Source organism: Acipenser ruthenus, chromosome 29, assembly GCF_902713425.1.
Source record: "Acipenser ruthenus chromosome 29, fAciRut3.2 maternal haplotype, whole genome shotgun sequence".
Lineage (NCBI taxonomy): Eukaryota > Metazoa > Chordata > Actinopteri > Acipenseriformes > Acipenseridae > Acipenser > Acipenser ruthenus.
The window spans coordinates 22,210,150-22,229,074 of record NC_081217.1 but is presented as its reverse complement, the minus strand read 5'-3'; the positions used below and the strand labels follow the sequence as shown (position 1 = coordinate 22,229,074).

At 45.3% G+C, this 18,925-nt stretch overlaps 1 protein-coding gene across 4 annotated transcripts in view; it reads right to left on the bottom strand.

Moving 5' to 3' along the window:
• Positions 1 to 1,024: 1,024 nt before the first annotated feature.
• The window catches only part of LOC117426478 (synaptotagmin-6-like), a 43,335-nt gene continuing 25,434 nt past the window's right edge, over positions 1,025 to 18,925 (bottom strand). For 3 of the 4 annotated variants that reach the window (XM_034917526.2, XM_059004067.1, XM_059004068.1), the window contains exons 2-7: positions 14,117 to 14,394; positions 12,946 to 13,504; positions 4,015 to 4,135; positions 2,755 to 2,926; positions 2,330 to 2,480; positions 1,025 to 1,606 (exon numbers count right to left, since the gene is read on the bottom strand). In XM_034917526.2, coding sequence (XP_034773417.2) covers positions 1,535 to 1,606; positions 2,330 to 2,480; positions 2,755 to 2,926; positions 4,015 to 4,135; positions 12,946 to 13,504; positions 14,117 to 14,394 — 1,353 coding nt within the window. In that variant the 3' untranslated portion in view covers positions 1,025 to 1,534. Of the gene's footprint in view, positions 1,607 to 2,329; positions 2,481 to 2,754; positions 2,927 to 4,014; positions 4,136 to 12,945; positions 13,505 to 14,116; positions 14,478 to 18,925 lie in introns of all 4 variants that reach the window. The other variant, XM_034044075.3, reaches the window with a different exon arrangement.

The window sequence follows — 18,925 nt, the reverse complement described above, 5'->3', positions numbered from 1 at the left end:
ATACAATGCAATAATTAGGCAGGTTGAAATAAGGCAAGTCAACCCTGATATTGTCACACACCCCTCTTTCAAATGGGCAGCCATGCGCGCCCGTTCATGAAACCTCATTTTCCCCTCGCATGCTTCAAATGTATTGAAATGTATAATCCTGAAGACGTGAGGGAGGTAGATCTTTCATAAAGAGGGTCCGCTGAGGTTGACGAGATTCCTTTACTACAGATTTTTCAAGGACAAAAAAACAAATGTAAAGAAACTACTGCTTCCTGGTAACTGATCACTTGTGTTGTGCTGTAGGTCATACATAAAGCTGGACCTCTTTTTAGTGAAAGTGACCTGAAGTCCAGGAAGATGATTAGGTACCAGGATGCAACTTTTTATTCGTTTATTTTAAATATCTGTGTATCGCAACTTATTATGAAAGAAAAGCAAAGGACCAAAAGAAGATAAGAAAAAGGGAACAGAAGAGTGATGGAGCTCAAATTGATTTCCATTCCCTGGTTATCACTCCCTTTTTAAAGCATTTCTTTCAAACACATAATCCCTTCTGTCAAACCCAATCAATTCTGTGAGCTATGAATTTCCTTCTCCATCCGTGAAAGAGCTCAATGTGGAGATTGATTCTACAATCAAATGTTAGCAACGCTTCCCAGGAGCCAGGCCCTGTTTCTGCCACAGGTAACCTTCCCCGGTCTCCTAAAACTGATTCCTCTCTTCTCTCTGTCCCTTTAGACCCCTCGGGTGCAGACCAGGTGGGACGTCTGTCCTCTTCCCAAGGCCGAGTCCAGCGGGGTGGGAAAACATGTCCACCTGATTCCACTGTCTGGCAGCAGACACAAACCAAGGCTTCAGTGGCCATTCAAGAGCTGTAGTCTCCACTCTCACAGCAGTGCCCAGCTTGGAGCGGAAAGATTTTGAACAGGCCCTATTCACAAAGCTTATTACTTATTTAAAAGACAAAACTGCTAAATTTCTAAGACAAATGTTATTTATTTATTTATAGGTACCGGCAGAAATCTACAGCTAGTTTAATAAAAATCCAAACTTTTATTTAATCCATCAAGAACAACAAAAACATTTTTAAAACACTTTCTTTAAATAACTCGCTAGTTTGTGAACAGAGCCCCGATATAGGAAGAAATACTTTGAGAGAGAAGATTCTCCTGTAATACATGAGCTTGGTCCTGGGAGAGATCTACAGGCCTTTAAAATGAAATTAAAATTACACTTCTCGCATTCAGGATTAATGAAATACAAAAATATCCACTCCGAGTGCAAACGTGGGTTCTCAAATGATTCCAGCTCTCGTTGCTGCGCTGCCAGGAGCAGCACGTGTTGAGGGTTCAGTCTGCGATTTCCTTGTGCTTGAGGAGAGTTCTGTGGTCTCTCTTTGGAAGTGAAGCTGGGATGGGTAAGGAGGGAGTGTTTTTCCTTTTTCCTCAGACAGACAGGGACACTGTATAGTATGTTCACAGCCGTGCTGGCGGCGATGGCCAGGGCAGCTCCTCTCACTCCTCCTTCACTCTCTGGGTCTCTCTCAGGGGGTGGCAGGAGGCTTGGGGGAAGGGCAGGAGCACTGGCTGTCGAAGCTGGCAGTACGACCCTGCCACTGCGGGGAGGAGAAACAGCAGAGATGAGCGATTTCATTACGAACTTTAAAAAGCATAAAATGAATCAAACTTGAAGGGTGCTTTAAGAACCACTTGTTTTCGTTTTCACTTTAAATTTGCAGGCTTTGCAGCTTAAAACAGCTACGTTTGCGTTACATTTTTTTGTAATGTTTGAACTTCAGTACGAAACATGTTGAAACTCCTTGGGAATGCTTTCTATAAATGTTTTTTTAATTGTATAAGGAAAGGACAGTGAAGTAGCATTGCATGTGAAATGACCTGCACTGTACTCTTCACACTATATAAAACACTAAAGCTCACACCTATATTTTGCCTGCATATTTTTGACAATGGTTTAACGTCTAGTTCATTCCACACACTTCCATTAGCTCTTGCACTGTGGCATTGTTAAACGCTGTACATTCTTAAGGGTGACAGGTTGTGATTTATAGAGTTTGATGCAATAAAGACTGAACTGTAACGGCTGAAAGAGAAGGATTTAAATTAGTATTAAACCTGGTGGGAATGGAGTCCCTGTCTGCTAATCTTATTGGAGAGGACTGATCGTTGGTCATGTTGTCAGTTTTTTAATTAATGTACTGGCTTTTAAAATCAGAGGAGACTGCATGGTCTTGTTTGCGGCATACAAATTTTATTGAGAACAGAAAACATGCACAGCTTCACCCAACTTGGCGGTATTTGAGGATCTATTTGGAACAAACCTCTTTGACAGATTTCTTGGACTCCACCAGGGAGTGCCAGTGAGCGATGGGTTTGCGGGGGTACGCCAGCATCTCGTTCCAGTGGTCTCGGCCCAGCCCCTCAGCCGTAATCCCCACGCGGTTCACCCCGATGATCTCATTGTGCCCCACCCTGCATAGAGAGGGAGACAGCGACAAACATCAGCCCTGTGTCATCTAAACATTTCAGTTTCATTGACCCCTGGCGAAGGAGGCCCGGTCTGGCTTGACTTCACCAGCAGGGGTCACTGAAAAAGGACTTCCTCCCCAACCCACTGGAGTGCAAAGGCCAAAGCAATGTCCCTATGGGCCCCTGTGCCAATATCAGCAACTCTGCATTTCCCCCCAGCACTCCAAACAGCAGTGATTGAAGTAGGATGCGTTGAGCAGGGTGGAGAGAAGGCTACCGGTCGTAGTCCATGACGGAGATGAGCAGGCTGACTTGGTCCATGTTCTCAGGAGGGATGTCGAAGATGATGGCCTCGTTGTAGGTGGGGTTCAGTGTGTTCTTCTTGATCGTTGTCTTCTTCTTCTTCAAGCGTCGCCCGTCGCAGAGCAGGGACACCTTCACGTACGGGTCTGGAGACAGAGACAGAGACAGAGACAGAGACAGAGAGTAAAGCCCAGATTTAGTTTTTATTGTTCTTAATGTTCAACAGGTACAATGTTTTATTTTCTGCAATGAAACGGAACAGTTTGTTTAGAAATCTTAATCTCGCAGTGTTCAAGGACAAGGCTTTTCAGCAGTTTGCGGTGTGTCTGTGGGTTGATTCTGTTCTTACTATAGACTCCTAATTAGAAGGTTTTTTTTTTTTTTTTTTTAAACAAAGAGTAAGCAGCTTTAAAAGGTTTTAATTTCTTTTCCCATTTCACTTCAGCAATGAATAAATCTTGCATTGCAACTGGTCTATTTCTGTGATCCGAAGCCCAGAGATGTTACCATCTACCTGCTCAGCAATATAACCGAAGTGTCACAGCTATCCACAGTCAACACCACACACTGCTGATGAAGAGTTTACTGCAAAAAAACAGGCTGCTCCAGGGCGCAGTTTAATTGCTGTAGTTCTGGTTCATGATTCCAATTAAAAACAAATTCAAAGCTGTCACATCTTCAAAGAGTTGTTGTAATAATGTGTGCAGAAAGAGGAGAGTATTACTACCAGTGTTCAAAATGATCGAGGGAGCTGCTGAGACTGCACTGTCACAGTCATTACATGGAATATTGCAGAATTCCTTTCAGCTGGTTTCGCAGATCCCAGTTTGCACCAAGCGTTGCTACCCTCAGACCACCGTGGCAAAACTCCATTTCCTTATTAGTTCCTAATAAAGTGGCCACGGTGTTGGTTTAAAAGCTAGTTGCATTTTGTTCTTGCGCGTGAGTCTGCAGTAAATAATTCAGGACCCTCTCCCATTGCTGTGCTGCTGGTGCACTTTGAGGCACGGGATTGGACAGCACACGGAGAGTAAAGCCTTCTATTCTAGCTGTAGGATGGATGTGTGGATCAGAGGCAGGCATTGTGATGAATTCAGTGTTCATTGGAAGAGGGAATGACAGCCTGTCAGGGGCGGAGGCTTGCAATCAATCCACACGCCGCACAACAGGTATGTGAAACACAGGTGATCACTACCATAGCAAGTGCTCCTTAAAGCACCAGCCTGCTCCATACCTGAGTATCCAGTGATGTCCATGGCTTTGAGGTTTCTGCACTTGATGACAGTGAGGGTGAGTCTCCCAGCAGTGGGCAGATAACACAGAGAGAACATGATCTCCCCCAGGTCCACACTCTCCTGCAGAGACACAGGGAACACAACACCGATTCCTTATAGACACAGCAAACACACACACCGATTCCTTATAGACACAGCAAACACACACACCGATTCCTTATAGACACAGCAAACACACACACCGATTCCTTATAGACACAGCAAACGCACACCCCGATTCCTTATAGATACAGCAAACGCACACACCGATTCCTTATAGACACAGCAAACGCACACACACCGATTCCTTATAGACACAGCAAACACACACACCGATTCCTTATAGACACAGCAAACACACACCCCGATTCCTTATAGACACAGCAAACACACACCCCGATTCCTTATAGACACAGCAAACACACACACCGATTCCTTATAGACACAGCAAACACACACACCGATTCCTTATAGACACAGCAAACACACACACCCCGATTCCTTATAGACACAGCAAACACACCCACCGATTCCTTATAGACACAGCAAACACACACACACCGATTCCTTATAGACACAGCAAACACAACACCGATTCCTTATAGACACAGCAAACACACACCCCGATTCCTTAGACACAGGGAGGTGAAGAGTTGCAACAGTAATCAAATTTAAATCCACATGTATATTTTTAGGTTCACAGAGGAGGGAATAAGATCCAATAGTCAATATTCATCATTCCAATCTGAGCCGCTGTGCAGCAGTGAGCTGACGCTTTCTTTATCCTGTCTGAACAAGCTGAAATTCTGCTAGGGAAGCTAGCCCCCCAGGATTAACATCTCATAACAGGTTGACAGACACATTTGGCTAGAGGGGTCAAGTCCTCGCACACAGAAGACTTTCAATTCACTTTCATCCAAACCGCAGCTCAAAAATAATTGCCTTAACTCTGCCCTATACTTTCTTTCCACTCGACGTGAACTTGCATTGACCTCAGAATTACTTATTTTCATCTTGTATGAGAAGGCACTGTAATGACACAGAACGTAGCCCTGGTCCAGTAGACATGTCTAAATCTCATTCCAGCTTACAGACTTTTCCTGCTTGAAACCTATTATTAGCTTTATTAATATTATTGCTGTGGAGAATTCAGGAAAGTTTGAAAAAAAGCTATCCACTGCTGGTACCGTGCTGTAGGTCATGTGATCTGCGGGCATCTACCATCGGAGTTTGAACACATGAAGTGATTAGGTACCAGGAAGCAGAAGCAGCTTCTCATCTCTAGCGCAGCCTTTGAAACATGTGGATATCCCAAACTGAAATCCAAACTACAAGCAAGGAAGCGAAAGACCTTCGAGAGAGTCGAGGAGGAGGCCAGGGACTGTGCTGCCACCAGGCGTGAAAATGGATTTTGAGACCTTGGTTCGTACTCCTTTAAGGTAGAAGTTAAGATAACATTTATGAAACAGGGCCCCTGAGATGTACAGTTTCAATGACAGGCTGATCTTTACATGAGAAGTGGCTGAGATGCTTGCAGGCCAGTGTAATAATCATCTTGTCAAGTCAACGGTGACAGCCTATTTTCCGTGTTGGCGCTCTCCCCTCGCTTTTGTATCTCTGCCGATTTTGCAAGCCGGGTCACCCTGGGGGAGCTTATGAAGCACACAGCGTTACAGACAGCTAGTGAAGCCTAGCAGGTACTGTATACAGGACAGGACTGGGACAGTTATACTTCCATCCGATACGAATTGTAAACGCTGCCCATAGGTATTGCCCCCTGCGTTTTCAATCAGCACATGTTACGAGTTGAAGTTTAAAATGTCTTTTTTTTCTGTAAAGCTACTCGGTGCTGAAAGAATAAAATGTTCTTCTGTTAGAGCTACAAAGAGTAAAAAAAAAAAATCATTTTTTTCCCCCACTGAACAGCTGACTGCTGATTGCTAGCTGTTCACTGCGCAGTTTAAGGTTGCAATTAAACTTAGGAAAAGGTCAACGCTTGGCCACCAGTAACTAGCATTATGGCTCTTGATGGCAGATTCATGAAAAGGTCTTTACTGGTAAAGGCCAATAAAGAAATTAGCCCCGGGTTATGAAAGAAAAGCTCTGGAAATGCCACTGGCTGTCCATTTCCTGTATATTACTTTCTTAGAAGTCATGATAATTTGATCCCCCACTGGCTGTGTAAAGAGCACAGTGGATGAGTAGCATTGGAAAACCCGAGGCTGTCTTTTCAATGGCAGCTTCGTTTTGATTGTGATGTCACAAGCTATTCCAATGAGGCTGACCTGTAATCTCATTGCTGGAACGTTGTCTTGCTTGATAAATCAAGGGATGCTGTATCTCAGTAAAAACAGAAAGCGCTGCCATAACTCTGTCAACGTGGTGTAGGGCCACCATGGGCTCCCACAACCCCCCTGATTCAATGCAGGGAGCGCTAATGAGATACAAGACCGTTCCTCATCAAGGAGGCGCATCTCGGATTCTTTCACTTCCAATTTCCACGACAGTCTCTGCTGGACTGCCTCAGTTTCCTTTGTTTGTACGATTATTGAGTGTCGATCGATAACAATCTGATGGTGTTATTTAATGTATAACCTGATCAAACTCAAACTCATTTATATTGATAAGCAATTATTGGACTTGCCTTTCTTTTATACTTTTGATATGAAATCATTTTGAAATCACTTTCCTTGGAAAGGAGCCATGTCTGCAGTGAGCTTAATTACGTGGGTTCCTGGCTTGCTGTTTTGTTTTGTTTTTAATTATGCTGCAATTAGCACTTGTAGGGGAAAATTAGTCTCAACACAAAACAATAGGCTTCTACGGTAGGCCTGTTTCCTTCTTAAAGGGCAGTCATTTTCTTTTGTCTTTTTTTAAAATCAATTTACCAATGATTTTTTTTCTACAGGGCTGGGACTGATCAATTTCAAAATCAAATGTGATGGAAGTTAAATACCTTTATAGCCTTCTCACAGAGATGGATTTACCACGTCAATAATGGGGTCTATTGTAATTATTTAAACAGCACCAGTAATAATTAAAATGAAAGATCCTGTTATTTTCACTTATTTAAATTGTCTTTAAAAAGATGTTAATAACACGGATCAATAGATCAGAGTCATTGAGTTAAGTGCTCATATATAATATTGCCGCTAGCGATAATGAAAGAATTTTTTTTTTTTTACAATTATGCAGATAATTCAAAGAAAGGTCATATAATTCAATGACAGCCGTTTCCAATTGAAGAGAAAAACATGATCCTGCTGCGAGGATGTTGCAGTACAACACATGATAAACTGTGAGTCGTATAAAAACATCCAGCTGCTGCCTCTTCAATAAAAAGTGATCTAACCTCCTAATCTAATCTCGCCACACACACACACACACACACAGAGCCCAGCGAAGCCCCAGTCCTGTTTGTGAATCACTGCCTCTCCCGGGTGCCATGTATCCTAGCTCCCCGTGTGCCTTTGTTTCCGGCTGACAGAACGTCATTACTCTCTCTGTTCACACAGTGTCGCACTACTTAGTCCAAATAGCTCTGCCATCCCCTGGCACTTCATCATGACCCTACAGACTGTAGCTGTTGCATTTTCAGCTCTGTGATTGCCACACAAAGACTGCTTCACGGGCTGACATCTCAACCTCAGCAGTACTGATGATGCTAACGATGGGCTGTGCACGCTCGCCGAGGTCCTAGGGGTCTCCTAGCCTCACATGCACAAGTCATTATTCTGCTCATACAGTGGACTTGTGCGATTGACAGGAGCTGCCCTGACTTGCAACGCAGCTTGCTAGCGCAGCTCTTTTTCTCTTGTCAACACCTGCTTCGTGCTCATTATTAAGGTTTGGTTAATGATAGAAAGCCGAGAATGGAGAGTTAAATGAGGAGCACAGGTCTAAACACTCCCTTCTCAGATCTCCACCACTGTCATTACCCTGCACCTTGATAACGAGCACAGGTCTAAACACTCCCTTCTCAGAACCGCTCGCCTCCAGGACAGTCTAATTGTTCCTTGAATGACCCCAGTGTTTTAGCTGCTACAACCTCACTCACTGCTTCCAAACTTCTAAAAACAGTTTCCCCTCTGCTTTCATGTCCTCTAGTCCCGTTTACAGAGACTGGAAAACTGACCTTTCCTAGGAATTTATTACCTGTCCTCGCAACCCATACCCTCTGCATGCTGGCGTTTTATTCAATCATGCCGTGTGTGTGTGTCTATGTGTGTGTCTCAAACTCTCCGAGACTTTGATCGTTTCACATTTGTGATCTTCAAAAAGGGTTTTCACAAAACCACCTTAAGCCGACTCAGTCCGATGAAAGGCTTGTGTCTATAGCCTCCCCGCGCTGCTCGCTCGGATCTCCATAGTGCTCTTTGTGAAGCCGTGAGAAGCGCTCTGTTATTGATGCATCAGCGGCAGTGTTTATGCAGGTTACATCCAGGCTGTGGAGAGGTCGTTTGCTGGCACCGCACGCGTCAGATCTGACTGCTTTTCCATCTTGATGCTTTGATAGAGGTTCTTGAAGCCTGAGCCACTGGACACCACCACAGAAAAGAGTCTCCGATTCAAATGTAAATACAATTGGAGATGCAGCAGCAGCAGCAGCAGAAGCCTCCCAGCCCTTTGTTTGGTTTGCATCTCAATTCGTTCCCAATCAGCAGGTGCATTTTCAAAGCCTGCGTTTGTCTTTGTCTTTGTCTTTGGAAGCTGTGAATCTCGAATGCTCTCCCCCACTCCCCTGGCAGATTAGCCGTTTCAGAACGTTAGGGAGTTCTCAGCCCCCCTGTTTTGCCTCGACCTCAGCTCTTAAAGTCTTAGAGGGTGCGTTTCAGTCACAACACTACTGTGCTATATGAATGAATATGGTCATTGTTACCACTGTGTATTTATCAAGCAGGGTTTGTTTGAATATTCATGTATTCGTCTCAACACTGAGCGGTCATTTGACAGCTTATAACAAATGGGGAAAAAAAACAGTTTTAAAAGATGTCAAACCACTGATATATAAATATAATTAATCTTAAATGAGAAGTCTTGCATAACCTTTAGGCATCAATATATTTATAGAAACATGTTGAATGTGCTGTTTTTTCTTGAAGGATAGAAAACCCTTTTTAATAAAAATGGATCCGTCAAATACATGACTAACATGACATTAAGCACATTTTCAGACTTCATTCAGAGAAAAATCACGGATATTATCGGCAAGCAGACAATGGTATTCGACTCGATGGTAAAAAGGCTTTTAGTGAATTTGCAGTGCTTTCCCGTGGTCGACGCGAGCTGAAACATGAACCACTTTGACATGATGCATTAGCTCAGGAAGGAAGAGTAGCACATTCCTCTTCAAATCACTGATAGTTATGATAAAGGGGTTGAACTGCCTCTTAAGCAAACCTTCATCACAACTGTCCGAGGCATTCATTACTGGTTATAGATTTATACAACGGTTGGACAAAAAATTGGAAGCACCCGCTACATGTAGCAAATACTTGTGTGTCTCAATTGGAACCCCATTGTATGCAATAGATAAAGGCTTTGCTAAGTGTGTGTTAAGATGCTGCTCTGAAGTTGTCGTTGCTGTCAGACGCGTGTAACGTAGTTTTATTTGACAGCACTGCCTCGTAATATAACCCAGTTACGTCTCCATTAAAATGAAAGCCTGGGCCGGCCTCTTGCACCCGTGTGTCACAGCATACTTTATGGCACCAATTAAAAGGTCCATTTTGTGTCTGCGGCAAATCGGGCTTGCTCAATAAAAACGAGCGCAGTGTGCAAGAGCCTAACTGCTTTCTGCCACTTCAGCAACAACTACAAGATTACTGAGCTCTCTCCCAGGCTCCGGGACGGGTTAGCATCTCTGTGATGAATGTGTCGCCGTGGAGAAATGACGAGGAGTGCAGTGAGGCGAGAGTGCAGAGATCACAGGCTGTAATCCATCCAGAGCTTAGCATAGACCTCCTGTCAAAAACCAGACTGGGACTCGGATACACCAACATGTAGCGTACTGTGCAATCATCATTCCAATAAGAACAATAATCATAATCATAAAACAATTATGAATTGTTATGTATGTGTTTTAGTAGAAGATTAGTTGGCTAAGCAGTGTGGAGTAGTGGTTAGGGCTCTGGACTCTTGAGCGGAGGGTCGTGGGTTCAATCCCAGGTGGGGGACACTGCTGCTGTACCCTTGAGCAAGGTACTTTACCTAGATTGCTCCAGTAAAAACTGTATAAATGGAAGGGAGTTTTACAGCTAACAACTTGATGCATTTTAATCTTGTTTTTAAATGTCAAATTCAAGAGAAGAATCACTTAACATAACTCTAAATGCAGGGTAAAAGCTGCTTGGATTGGGTTTTCTTAGTTGGGTCGCTACAAAAGAAACAGAGTTTCATTTCTCAGGTGCAGTAACTGATGAGCAGGGTGGGGTAGGTTTATCAACGGTTTTTATACTTTCACCATTATCTGTGAAAGTCAAATAAAAAGGGATGAGGTTATACAACAAATCACAACGTGGGCAACCTTGAGCACTTGAATTAACTGAAGAATGCATTTTGATGTGAATAAATAGCTGGTGAATCTGGTCCACATGGTTACCCATCCTAGATCCATCCCCCCCAACTCGTTTAATAAGGTGATAAGCGAGAGAGCTAACAAACTGAAAATCAATACCTTCCCTCTAATCAGGACAGGAGCAGGGCGGCCCGTCCCAGCTATCATTGTGTGCAGTCTGGGGCTGGATTGATTTATTATCAGTGCTATCTCCGTCTGGCCACTTGTGCACTGAGTGGGATAAAACGAGCCGGCCTCCAGCACACACAGTTCAGAAAGAAGATATTGATAGATCTGTTCATTTCATAATATTTTTATTTATTTATTTTACTTCTGGATAAAAGGTTAGTGGCTATTTTGAAGAGATTCGACTTGGTGTAAGACAGGTTAGATCTGCAAGAGTCCTTCTTCAAGAGCCAGTATCACGTCCATATAAAACAGTTACAATACCTGGAAGATGTATTGGACCTTGCTGTGCTGTTTCCCGGATCACGTGAAATAACTCACAGTACTTTTCCAGCATTATTAACTTGATAGCTTGAATATGAAACTGCTTACACCCTGTGCTGCTGCATTCTACGATTCCCGTAATGAAGTTCCATTGCGACTATGAAAGGCGCTATATATAAATAATGATGAAAGACTTTTTATTAAAATGAAGGAGTTAGGAGAGGGTGGCTCCTTGTATATTCAGTGTCACAGTACCCGATCCTCTAATCGGATTAGGTGAGACACACTGACCTGAGCTGTAGCTGTCTGAATACCAATGCTTGTTAATACAAACAGCCTGGGCACCACTAAATTCAGCTGGGCTGGCAGAAATTAATTCAGTCTGAGACAGCCAGAGAAAGAAAAGACAACTGTAACTGAACCAGTATATCAGTGACGTGCAGCTCAGCCTACATCACAATTAGATCAGAACCATGTAGAAGTGAATCACCACCACCTGCATCAACAGCAAGCATAGCACAGTACAGTACAGGAGCAATTTGAAGGGGGAATTAAGCGGTGAAAGCAGGGGGTCATTATAAATGAAATAATTGCATGTCATTCAGCTCTTAAGCCATTGTGCAGAATCGCGTGTCAGTTTCACTTGCGAACAGCTGGGTTGGATCCAGGGGTGTGATAGATTATGAATGTGCCACCTACTCTTCTAATGACAAACAGCAATGTGAAAACCATCTCGCATTTGAGCCAGCATCACCTACACTTTATAAAATCAGTCCTGGTCTTCACTGGTGAATAGAACACGCAGGCGCTCGGCTGAAGCGACCTTTTGTTCCGGTCAGGGTCCTTCGCAGACTGAAATGCAATTTGCAGAAATGCATTCTCCAAGCTGTAATCGGATTCACGGGAGAGATCTCATTGATTTTTGGATGTAGCGCGTTATTTGGCTCCATCTTTAATGAGAAACGAATGGCATGTTATTAAATGTTACAATGTAACAATCCTGGGTGGATTGGGTTTTTTTTTTTTGTTTCCAAGAAGTCTTTGTGCTTCTGATACAAATGCTCAGCGAGGTGAGAGCTTGTTTCCTATTCAATATGTTAGTTTCATTAGCGGAGGTAGGTCACGCATGCTAGTGCCAGCGACAAGGATCAAGTTTGATTTAAAAATATATATATATCTTTCCAGCAGGGATGGAAATAAGACTCCTATTGCATAGCAGTGTCAGCCCCAGTGTGTCTAGGCAACAAGCTCGGGTGTGTCTTATTATTAAACTCTTGGGAGACTCAAATGAGATTGTGACTGCTATCATACTTTATATACACACACACTAAATAAAAATCAGTAAAAAGATTCAGCACCAAAATCTATAATCCTGTGACCCAGCTGACAGGGATATTTATGGGTTTTTAATGAATAACCGCACAACAATGCTCATTCTCAATAAAGGAACTTCCAAGGTTACCATGGCGACTGGCTCACAGCCTCATAGCAACAGAACCTCCGAGTGAAGCCACACAATGACCGGTGAGACGCCAGCATTCTAATGCTATTCCATGCCTTCCGCACATGCATGAGGAGAGTGCAGCACAGTGAATGCGGGTGGGGGAGAGGTCAACAGGTAAATATTAAACTAGGACCAAGCCCGTCTTTTCACGTTCAAAGACAAAAATATAGAGCAGTGTCCAAGCCCTCTTCTTGAAATGATTTAAAAGGACGCCTGGATTCAGATTCACCAATTTTTAGATCAACCGAACCCACAGCCTGCAATGGCTCTAATTCAACAATACTGTATCATGGATACTAACTCAGACAGTCCTACAATAAGTGCCAACCCCAGCATCACCCCTCCCCCAGCGGAGCCCATTATAGAAAGCAGCGATCTCACCGTGGTGGCGTACTGGATGTCCTTCCAGAGCGACGTCTCCCTCGACAGGTCGGAGGCCTCGAACAGGTTCTCCAGGATGACCTCTCCGATCATGTCGTGCCTGGAGAAACGGTCGAAGTCGAAGACGCTGAGGTGCAGCTTGCGGTTGGCAAGCTCCTCGTAGGGCAGGGGGAAGTGGAAGGCCTCGTCGAAGGTGGGGTTCAGGGTCTTGCGATGCACGCGCGTCTGGAACTTGCACTTGCGGTCGGGGAGCAGGTAGATCTTGACGTATGGGTCCGAGCTGCCGCACAGGTCCTTGGCGGGCAGGTCTAAGGCCTTGAGGATGCGCACGACCAGCGCCTCGATCTCGTAGTCGTACTGGAGAGAGAAGTTGATGGTGCCGCAGGGCTTGAGGTTGGCCTTGGTGGACTCCTCCGCCTCCACAGATTTCTGCTTGTACAGCTCCGGCTTGATGCGACCGATGCTGGTGGGCTGCTCGTTGACATACAGGAGGTCCGTGTCGTCGTCCAGGCTGGAGACCTGCATCTGCCGCGGGAGGTGCCTCTTGAAAGAGCTGTGCCTGTGGGGTTACAATCCAAGACATCATCACAGCACTAAACTCTGAGCTTTATAACAGGTGACATTGTAGGGACATTGTATGATCCTTTACTAATTACACCACCCTGAATATAATTCAGTTGTATTGCCCTGACCCTAGCTCCAGTCCTAACCATTATTAGCAGTTATTGTACACGTCAAGTATTCTCATAGTTCTCGTCTCACTCGATGCAGTCAAAACTGCAGAGTATTGGATGAAAGGTAACATCCACAGCTGGGAGTCACTTTTTTGTCTAATGGGAACAACACACAACCTTATTCTATCTATCCAGGATAAACAGGCTAGAACCTTTTCAATGAAGTCACTACATAAAGAAGTCTAACATGCAGTATAACCCCAAAGTTACTAACACATCAGGGTGTATACCATGTGTACTGTGTTCAGAAAAAGGTCTACATCTTTAATATTAGGAATAAGATGAACAGCATAAGCCTGGTGAACCGTTCAACTTGGTCCTAGACTGCATGCATTTTACAGCAGGTCAGAGCCCCGTTTCTGGTTTGAAGAGGTATGTTTGGTTGAGCGGTCAGTTTGATTGTATTGCAGGTGTTCAGTATGAAGCGGGGCTCTGACCTTGTGGAGGAGGCTGGCTCAGTCGACTGCCTCTGGATGCGGGTGTGCCTCATGATGTGCCCCTTCATGGAGAGCTGCACCTCAGCAGGGATATCCGGGGAGGTGTGGCTGATCTTCACCGCTGCCTCCAGGAAGCCCATTCCGCTCTGCTCCTTGAGCTTGTCCGTCGCCATGCTGTCCTTCTCAAAGTCTCCGCCTCCAGCGGGGGCCTGGCAGGGCGGGGCGAGGCCGGTGTCGCTCGACGAGAGGGCCTTGTTCCTCCAGGGCACCCAGCAGAGCTTCCAAAAGAGAAAGAGAAAGACTGCCACCAGGGCCAGGCCACACACGATAACTACCACAGCGAGGAGGGTGATCGAGAGCTCTGCAAGGGAGGAGGTGCAGGAGGTGGGATGAGGGAGGAGAGGAAGGAAGGAGGTGGGATGAGGGAGGAGAGGAAGGAAGGAGGTGGGGTGAGGGAGGAGAGGAAGGAAGGAGGTGGGATGAGGGAGGAGGGGAGGAAAGGAGGTGGGATGAGGGAGGAGAGGAAGGAAGGAGGTGGGATGAGGGAGGAGAGAAAGGAAGGAGGTGGGATGAGGGAGGAGAGGATGAAAGGAGGTGGGATGAGGGAGGAGGGGAAGGAAGGAGGTGGGATGAGGGAGGAGAGGAGGAAAGGAGGTGGGATGAGGGAGGAGGGGAAGGAAGGAGGTGGGATGAGGGAGGAGAGGAAGGAAGGAGGTGGGATGAGGGAGGAGAGGAAGGAAGGAGGTGGGATGAGGGAGGAGGGGAAGGAGGAGATGGGATGAGGGAGGAGAGAAAGGAAGGAGGTGGGATGAGGGAGGAGAGGATGAAAGGAGGTGGGATGAGGGAGGAGGGGAAGGAGGAGATGGGATGAGGGAGGAGAGGAAGGAAGGAGGTGGGATGAGGGAGGAGAGAAAGGAAGGAGGTGGGATGAGGGAGGAGAGGAGGAAAGGAGGTGGGATGAGGGAGGAGGGGAAGGAAGGAGGTGGGATGAGGGAGGAGAGGAAGGAAGGAGGTGGGATGAGGGAGGAGGGGAAGGAGGAGATGGGATGAGGGAGGAGAGAAAGGAAGGAGGTGGGATGAGGGAGGAGAGAAGGAAGGTTGTGTCAAGTGGAGGGGGAAGGAGCATCGTGAGGAAATTGGGTCAGATGGATCAGAAAGAAGGAAAAGGAAGCATGGAAAGTGAGAGGGACAAAGGGGGCAATGTAGGCAAAGGGGAAGTAGAAAGTGCAACAGGGAGACAGGAACAGAGCAGTCAAAGTGTGGACCAGAGAAATATGAGGTGCAGAAACAGGTGGAAGGAACAAGAAGTAAATGAAATGAAAATGCAAGGGGAGGAATGGAGGGCGGGGTTATGGGCATTGGCAGGAGAGGTTGGTAATATTTCATACAATAGGGAAGCAGAGGACAAGAGGGAAGGAAAAGGACAGAGAGAGAGAGAGAGAGAGAGAGAAAGAGAGAGAACAGAAGAATTGTAAGGAAACAGGAAGATAAGATTTGCTGCAGCAATTACAATACTTGGCCACCCAGAGGTACTGTCTAGTATGCAAAACAATATTATTATTATTATTATTATTATTATTATGCAATAGTTGCTGGTCAGATGACAGCATGCTGAAGACGCTTCTTGTGCATCTTATTTCTTTGTCTAATTGTAAATCATGAACGCTTGACTGGATCGCTGCTTTTACCCTTTTGCTTGCTTAATAATATCTTGGTAACCCCTCAACAGACCCTCACGCCTGTAGCGACATCCCTCAGGTAAACCTTGCTTGAACTTGAAAAGGTCACTGAGCAAAAAGACAAAAAAGAACCGAAGGAAATAGGGTGGAAAGACTAAAGGTCTTATTTTAAAAAAGTGCCCAACTGGAACACTCAGCACTAAGCACGCTTGACAGAGGTATGAATGTATTCGAACCCAGTGCATTGTGGGACAAGGTCCGAGCAGAAGAAACATGAGAGAGGTCTCAAAGCACAGCGAGCCGAAGTGAGGTCTGGAGCGTTCTTTACTGCAGATATTGGAAGATGTCAGATGGCAAGGGTGTATATTAAAAAGAGAAAACGAAGAAAACACTTGTTTTGTTTTTTACATCCGATCCTTCAAATGGAATTATGATATTAAAAACGGTTTTGATTAATTAAGCTTACAAATCGCAAAGCCTTTTTTCAGTAGGTTTAGAGAAGTTTATTCCTGGTTTTCAAAAACAGTCCTTAACAAAACATTCCTCAAAACGGTCCTTAAAATGTGTTGTGAAGAGAGCCCACTGAAGAATTATAATAGGTATTAATAAAAAAAAATAAAAGTGACGTTTAAACACTCTTCCTGGCATGAAAGTTTGATCCTGTTCTCTCATTTATCTCAACTGATCTCAATCGATATTTGCATTTAAAATGAATTCTGCTTTTCAAAGTAAGTGGAACGTACTGCAATTTGAACAGCTCTCAGTGGAGGGGCTGCAGTGGCTCTGGATGAGCACAGAGTCTTTCAGACTCCACAGTTTATTAATGCGCTCACAAGAGAAGCTACAAACACACTGCCTGGGCTGGGAGGCTTGCCAGAGGTGGGCAGGATCCGAGACGTTTCCATAGGCCATGAAAACATCTAATGGTCCTCTGAGCCTTTCAATTAAGGGTGCAGGAATGAAGGTTTACATTTCTGTTTCTATCCCTAATAAGCTCCTGCATAATTCTCACACAGCCTCTGTCACTATTCAGTTCAGCTGACAGCAGGGTAGATTGCAATAGTCTGTTGCTACCCTGAAGCAGACAGATCTCCCCTCGTCTCTGAAACCCTGCCGCTGTCACAGAGCTCAGAATGACTGCTGGTGGGCTCAACGTCTTCGCTATCTTCCTCACCCATTAGTCTGGCCACATCTCCTCAGACCGTCTCAGATCCTTTTACATTGGCTTTGGACTGATTTGCACGTTACCAAAGGTATTGTAGGAGGCATGCCCACTTCTGTTTAAACCTCTTTCAAGGACAGGATTGATCTCTTCCTCCCAGCACGTCAGCTGTGCTTGTGTTTTGTGATCCGATTAGCCAGGCTTTTCCCACTCCGGCAACATCTCAGATTGCAACCAGCGTGGATCAATCTGAGGTCAAGTGAGGGTTTTCTAGGAAAACTCGGAGGATTCTGCCGACGAATGGACGATCGGTGTACCCAACATCTCCCTGAGGCAACGCAGCATGCAGCATAAATACTGTATCAGCAACATTAAGAAACAACTTGAGTCTCCTTTACAAATAAAGTCACTAAAGTCTTACTCTGCCCGATCAATGTCCTTTTATTTCTCAATTTGAAAAAAAAGCAATTAGTTAAAGGTCACAGGAATGATCAGAGCGTTGACCTTAAGAAATATACAAATGTGGCCGTTGCCAAAAAACTGTGCGGAGCGCTGATAGCATTCTTACAGATATCAACAGAAAAACTACAGGGTCTATCTCAGTAACATACATCCCTCCCCACCATGGCTATTCAAAATGAGAGCTATCAGTGCGACGAGAAAGACAGCCAGCAGCAGCAGGTACAGAAGATCTGGAAATAGATCGTTGTATCGAAGATGTCATTAGGGATATATATTATAAAATAGATCTGGATAGGAAACTTAACATGGTGCAGTTGTGCACACAGTGACTAAAGGGGATATGCACAGACTTCACTGTAGTTTCTCTCCCTGATTTCAGTCCCTCAGACGCTGGGTGCTCCATTGAGCACAGAGGTGAGATTAGAGGAAACAAGAGGCTTTTTCAATAAGACAAAACGCAGACAGAGGAATGATTGATGCTCGCCATGTCATCATTCTCTCTTATCTGTGTAATGGAATTGACCACAGTCTCGTGTAATCACACTGGTGTGCAGTTTATGGCAATCCTGGGCAACTGATGTAATTAAACCCTGTGACCCTCTCAAATCCCTAGACCAGTAAAGCAATCCGCTCTCTCTATGAGGGGTGCCAGTGCAAGCACTGCATCTACACAACAGTGTAACAACCCCCTGTCTATCAGGGGCGCCAGTGCAAGCACTGCGTCTACACAACAGTGTAACAGCCCCCTGTCTATCAGGGGTGCCAGTGCAAGCGCTGCGTCTACACAACAGTGTAACAACCCCCTGTCTATCAGGGGTGCCAGTGCAAGCACTGCATCTACACAACAGTGTAACAACCCCCTGTCTATCAGGGGTGCCAGTGCAAGCACTGCATCTACACAACAGTGTAACAGCCCCCTGTCTATCAGGGGCGCCAGTGCAAGCACTGCGTCTACACAACAGTGTAACAACCCCCTGTCTATCAGGGGTGCCAGTGCAAGCACTGCGTCTACACAACAGTGTAACAACCCCCTGTCTATCAGGGGTGCCAGTGCAAGCACTGCATCTACACAACAGTGTAACAACCCCCTGTCTATCAGGGGTGCCAGTGCAAGCACTGCGTCTACACAACAGTGTAACAACCCCCTGTCTATCAGGGGTGCCAGTGCAAGCGCTGCGTCTACACAACAGTGTAACAACCCCCTGTCTATCAGGGGCGCCAGTGCAAGCACTGCATCTACACAACAGTGTAACAACCCCCTGTCTATCAGGGGTGCCAGTGCAAGCACTGCATCTACACAACAGTGTAACAACCCCCTGTCTATCAGGGGTGCCAGTGCAAGCACTGCGTCTACACAACAGTGTAACAACCCCCTGTCTATCAGGGGCGCCAGTGCAAGCACTGCGTCTACACAACAGTGTAACAACCCCCTGTCTATCAGGGGCGCCAGTGCAAGCACTGCATCTACACAACAGTGTAACAACCCCCTGTCTATCAGGGGCGCCA